At 40.8% G+C, this 6,000-nt stretch overlaps 1 protein-coding gene across 1 annotated transcript in view; it reads left to right on the forward strand.

The window, feature by feature from the left end:
- Window positions 1-5,534, forward strand: part of LOC141267047 (interleukin-31 receptor subunit alpha-like) — a 90,461-nt gene extending 84,927 nt beyond the window's left edge. The window contains exons 14-16 of the mRNA XM_073680219.1: window positions 1,191-1,287; window positions 1,441-1,522; window positions 2,843-5,534. Of these exons, the coding sequence (XP_073536320.1) occupies window positions 1,191-1,287; window positions 1,441-1,522; window positions 2,843-3,121 (458 nt within the window). The 3' untranslated portion in view covers window positions 3,122-5,534. The remainder of the gene's footprint in view (window positions 1-1,190; window positions 1,288-1,440; window positions 1,523-2,842) is intronic.
- The last annotated feature ends 466 nt before the right edge of the window (window positions 5,535-6,000 follow it).

Consider the following 6,000-nt stretch of genomic DNA (forward strand, 5'->3'; position numbering starts at 1 on the left):
TTTTTTTTTATTCAATCAAAATAAATGTAAATATGGCCACCTGAGACATGACCTTGTGAAATGGGTCCACAGGTGTGCTTGTGAGAAAGACTTGACCAGGGAGGTTGAAGAGGCCAGACGCGTTATAAGGCCAAAGGCATTCTTACATCTTTTCGATTTCAGCTATGGCTGGAACAGCCAGCCACCTCCATCTCACACTCTCCTATCTGAGTTGCAAATAGCCATGGGCATCGCAGCAACTTTTACCACTGAAAAGGTGTCCAGGAAACATGGAGACAGGGCATTTGGAGGTCTAAGCTAAAATTACAATAGCATCTGGATATATAGGAAGTGAGTATCCCATAAGGCTATGCCAAAGTTAATCCGTACCGTGGAAGTTTAAAGGGGTTGTCCGGTCTTCTGATAAATCTTCAATCACTTTAAAGGATTGCCGACTTCTGAATCCTTAATGCGTGGAGTGCACATACTGTCAAGATTCACGGGTATTGCCGGTGAGAGCATGACCGCAAGTATGCAATTTGCATACTTTCGGCCACATTAAGATTAGATGTGCCTTGCTTCTCTCCATACAAACTAATTGAGAGAAACGGAGCACGTCTAGTCAGCTTGTGACTGCATGCATGCAAATCGGATTCTTGCGGTCAAGTGACTGCCTGTTTCCACCTGCAATAAGGGTGAATTATGATAGCATGCACTCAGATTCAGAAGTCTGCAGTCACATACACTGACTGCAGACATTAATCAGAAGGCCAGATAACCCATTTAAGCTGAAATGGTAGCGGATTCTGGAAATTGGAAAAGTGCCATAGTTCAGGGGCATAACTATAGCTCGCATTTGCCCCTGAGCCTTTGAGTGTAGGTTGTCTCAAAAGGTCCCTTTAGCCCCACTGAGAAGGTCAATACTATTAAAGACTAGTGATAATTGGAGACTCTGTTGGAGATTTTGCACAAGTTTAAAGTTACACCAATGCCACAATTTAGTTTTCTTTTTACACCTTCAGGACAGTTTCTGTTGAAATCTTTGAATTTTTAGAGAACACAACTACCCATGCGATTTGAACTGATCAATATCAGCGACTGTCCCTGTTTGCTCCAGATTTACCAGCCATAATTGTAGCCTAGCACATCATTTAGTTGGAACACTAAACAGACCAAATACTTGGACACCTCTATTTTCTTTCTTTGAGCAGATGAAGCCGAATTACGAATCATTATATTTTTTACTTGTGCTGGACTAGTCATCACTGCTGCCCTACTAGTCCGAGGCTTCGCTTACACAGTTTACAGGTACGTATGCCATGGCTACAATGTCAACTGTTTAATCAATGAATGTTAATGCTCTTATGAAGCACAATTGCCATAATAAACCCTTTATCTTCAATATTCTAACCCTGTTACTTGCTGGGAATATTGTCATACTTACAATTTAACTTTACACAGAGCAAAGAAATGGTATTTTCCAGAAATTCCGAATCCAAAACACAGCCACATTTTCAAGATCAATGAAGCAGCCGGCATAAAGGTATGTAAAAAAGCCAGCGGCATATACATTTCATTACTTAATACACAAGTCATTGAGATATATTTATATCAGTAATAAGAAAGGAGAGACACATTTAGGCCTCATACAGACATATCACTTCTCCGCTATTAAAAAGTTGTATAGGGCACCTATAGATTCTCTGACACCCTAATGTAGTTTTCTATTTCTCGAATTACATTTTGATTTGTATAGAATGCGGGAAAAATGAATTACTTGATGGTGTAATAACCAGGTAATTGCTTCAAGGGGAGATTTATGTTTGATATACACTCCTCATCATTGCAACTGCATTTACCAAGAAGGAAAAGTCATGGAATTATGAAAATTACAGGATTGATAGACATGTTACTGAAAAAATAATGGCAAATAATTAAAAATGAACATCATTGTATTCAATATCAAGTAAGTGCAGAAACCCCCACACTTACACATCTTGGCTGATATCAAAAAAGGTTATTAATAGTTGTCTGAGGAATGTTCTGCCACGCTGAATGCACATAGGCACCCAAATCATCAAGATCCACTGCTGCCAGCTCCCTTTGCAATTGCAGACCAACGACATCCCAGATGTGCTTGAATATCACACCAGTCCTACTCCCAGGATTATGGTGTGGGGTGGCATAATGTAAGGTAAGCTGGACCACTCTAGTCTTCATTCCAGCTACACTAACAGTTCAGCATTACAATGATTTGGTTGTGGGACCAGTGTACGGCCATTTCTCTAGTGTTCCAGGAGCTATTTGTCAACACAACACCACCAGACAAGATGCAATTTGTGCAACTGTGAGCAGCTGTATGGTCAAAACATGCTACCATGGCCTGCAGGGTGTCCGGACTTGTCTTCCATCGAGCACATTTGGGAAATCATTAAGCTTTGACAGTCTTTAAGTGTCATAGTACATGGCACACAACAGAGTGCGTTGACAATGAATCTGTAAGTGAGCTAGACTGATGGCAAGATATAGAGCTCTTATCTCCTTTCTCTCGGACCACTTTCTAAGCTGATTTATGACTGATAGAACTTCAGTGTGGTCCTAAACCAACTTGGAAGAAAGTTAAAAGCAAAGGTTGATAAAGGTTACAAACCCAGTGTGAGAGCGAGATCACTGACAGATTCATTCTTCAGCTTCTCCAGCCTCTATGCATCGCAGTACATAGCTGGCTACATATGATTTAAAACAGCTAAAGTAGATTTATCATACAGGTTTGGGGATCTGAATAATTGGTGGAAACTCTTTTACTACGCATTCGCATTGTCATTGATCAATTTTCCCCCCATTTTGTTCCTGCATGTTGCAGACTTTATTCATGCCATCATCATCATTTGATGAAGAGGAATCTTGTTTTGACCAGCTTGGTGTGGAGGTGACTCAACAGCCAGATTCCTTGCCAGCAGAGACAAGTGTCCGGGAGATGAACAACAGTGTCTTGGTGAAAACCTCTAATCATCACAAGACATCTCATGCCTCTGCTGCAAAAGTAGATGATTACACCAACATGATGTCAGCGCTCAAAGTATTCCAAAGGATGCCAGAACCTAGAAGCTACCTTCAACAGCAGCCTAGGGCAGTAGAGTAGTAGCAAACCTTAGATCTATACTCAAGGAACAGGCCCCCTCCCCAGCTCAACATGTTTTCCATGTAATCTTTGACTAAATTCAAGGAAGTTTTTTTTTATGCCAGGAAAAAAACAAGTTACCGTAATTTTGTTGCAAGCCACATTTGTGCAAAAACGTGCAAGCTGTTGCAGTTTTGCATTCCTCTCTTGATTTGGTAATCTGTAGTCCAAGCAAAACATCCGTCTTCATAGGTGATTTGAACAAAAGGTAAATTGATTTAGGATAAAACTCACAATTAAAAGAGATAACGATAGTATATAAGAGGAGTATATGGGACTCCTATGAACATGAGCGAGGGATCTACCCTGCTGCAAAAGGGCACAGTATTTATAACAAAATTCTGGCTCACAGCCATGGCGTTTCTATACACGCTCAGACCAAACAATTTAAGTAAAACCAAATAATTATTAGTTTTCAAGGTTAATTCTGGTGCTGGAGACCTCCAGACACCTGACTTCTGTGAGAACATCTAATCTATAGTACAACATCTTACAGAACATTCTGACAATATCTGAAGGCTTAGCCTTGGGCTCTTTTAGCTCAAATGAAAAATGATTTTATAAAGTTGGTATATAGCTGACCTATAAGAAGTAATATAACATATTGGCAAATTATGGATTATAATAGCTGTATTGATTATTTTCTTTATCAGTTCCCTCACTTTGTTTATATATAAACACTTTTATCAATTATGAATTATTATCAATAGCTGCTTTTAAGATCTGGAAATTCACTGTTTAAAAATACACATGAAGATTTGAGATACAAAATAGACAATTAAGTTAAAAACAAGTATTGGAACAATTGGTTTGAGGAATGAACAAAGATGAGCCACTATACGGTGGCTGCTGGACACAGAGTGGATGGGAGATATGTATCACACAGGTGGATGTCCTCTGTGATGTAAAACCTGGAATAATGCTCTAGTACTGAGAGGGGTTAATGGGCCATGTCAGGGCTGGGTTTTAATGTGAGCAGTTGAAGAGTTGGGCGGGACAGCTGGTCACCATATCTCCACCCCTGGGTTTGGTTCAATGGTAAAATAAGGTCTGTTTGTCTCACATGTCTGTGTGTGTGGTGTGCAGATCTCCAGGATTGTGTGCCTTTGCTAAAGGACTAACAAGCTGGACTCTAACACAAGGGGGCGAACCCGAACTACTGTATGGACTTTTTACTTTAATGTTTCACTTTGAGCTGAACAAGGGCAGTATATTTGAGTTTTCCTGGGATGCGGTTTATGAGGACAGAAATAAACCAGCCAGACTTTTAAATAGAAACGGTTCCTGTGATACCTCATCTCGCTCCTAAGTGAGTAGCATTGTTACCAGGGCTGTGGAGTCGGTGCTCATTTTGGTGGAGTCGGAATAAAATGGACGGACTCCGACTCCTAAAATATATAATAAATTGGGTGCAGTAGATCAATGCAGTTTGTGGGGAATATTTTTTCATAGGAATTTGGGAAAGTTATGAAATGTCATATAAATGGCTGTTCTATTCCTGATCTAAGGCTACATTCACACACAGCGTTTTTGCTGTGTTTTTTGAGGATACGTTTTTCAGCTGCAAAAGCAGATCCGCTTTTTAAAAAACCGCATCACCTGAAAGGTTTTTGAGCTCATAGATGTTTTCAATAGCAAAAGCAGATTAGAAAAATGCCGAACAAACTGACATGCTCATTCTTTGTGAGGATCCGTTTTTGAGCCCAAAAACGGATCCTCACAAAACGATGTGTCTGAATGTCATATCTTGAAACCCATTGACTTTGCTGGGATGCCCAGGGACACTGCATTTTACTGCAAAAAACGGATCCGCAAAAACGCTGCGTGTGAATCATGGCCGTAGCCAGCGAGGGGCAAGGGGGGCAGCTGCCCCCCCCCTAGAAGCAGGGGCACGCACCTATCAAAACTCACTTGTATGCTGCAGTGCTCCCGTCCTGCACTGGCTCCAGACTGCAGGGGGCAATCTCCCCTCCTCTGTCCTGTCTTCTGCCGTCTTCACCAGAGAGAGGAGGGGGAGGGGTGCTTGCCCTGCACAGGATCCGATTCCTGGGCCCTGAGCTGGAGAAAGTACTACTGCTCATCTCTGTCACAGGAAGGGAACTAATGCTAATATTGTGATTATTATGTGCTCTCTGTACAATGTGTGTGAACTATATGTGTGATATGTGCAATGTACTATTTGCTGTCTGTAGCTGTCATCTGGCTATCACTCTATCCCTCCATCTATCCATCCCTCTATCTATCCATCTATCCCTCCAGCTATCCATTATTATGTTCTATCTAAATATCTTGATTATTTTATCATAAAAATGATTAAATGTCTGATGTTCACATTGTACTACAATAAAATTTTCACTTAAATATATGCAATATATGTGGGAGTCGGAGTCGGTGTAAGGGAAATTGAGGAGTCGGAGTCGCAGGTTTGGCTTACCGACTCCACAGCCCTGATTGTTACATCACATATTACCAACACAGTCCACATAGCCAACACAAATCAGGACTATAAGATCATGAATGCCTGCTCATGTACATCCTCCAATGTGGTGTACATGATACAATGTACAAGGTGCCCTGGAGGAACCTAAATTGTGGAAACTAAGCAAAAACTACACACAAGGATGAAAAAACAGACATACTATAAGGAATGAACTATACACCTGTGGTAAAGCATTGCTATGGACCGGGACACAGTGTAACAGATTTAAATGACAATGCTAAAAGGTCAACAGAGAGAGAAAATCTGATGAGGATGTTCAGGTCTTTGACAAAGGACTCAACCTAACACTTGAATTTATAACTAACTACATGGACACACATTACACTTCCAGACTGTCTCG

This window comes from Phyllobates terribilis, unplaced genomic scaffold, assembly GCF_046119375.1.
Source record: "Phyllobates terribilis strain yellow unplaced genomic scaffold, ASM4611937v1 Scaffold_1__5_contigs__length_1240528914, whole genome shotgun sequence".
NCBI lineage: Eukaryota > Metazoa > Chordata > Amphibia > Anura > Dendrobatidae > Phyllobates > Phyllobates terribilis.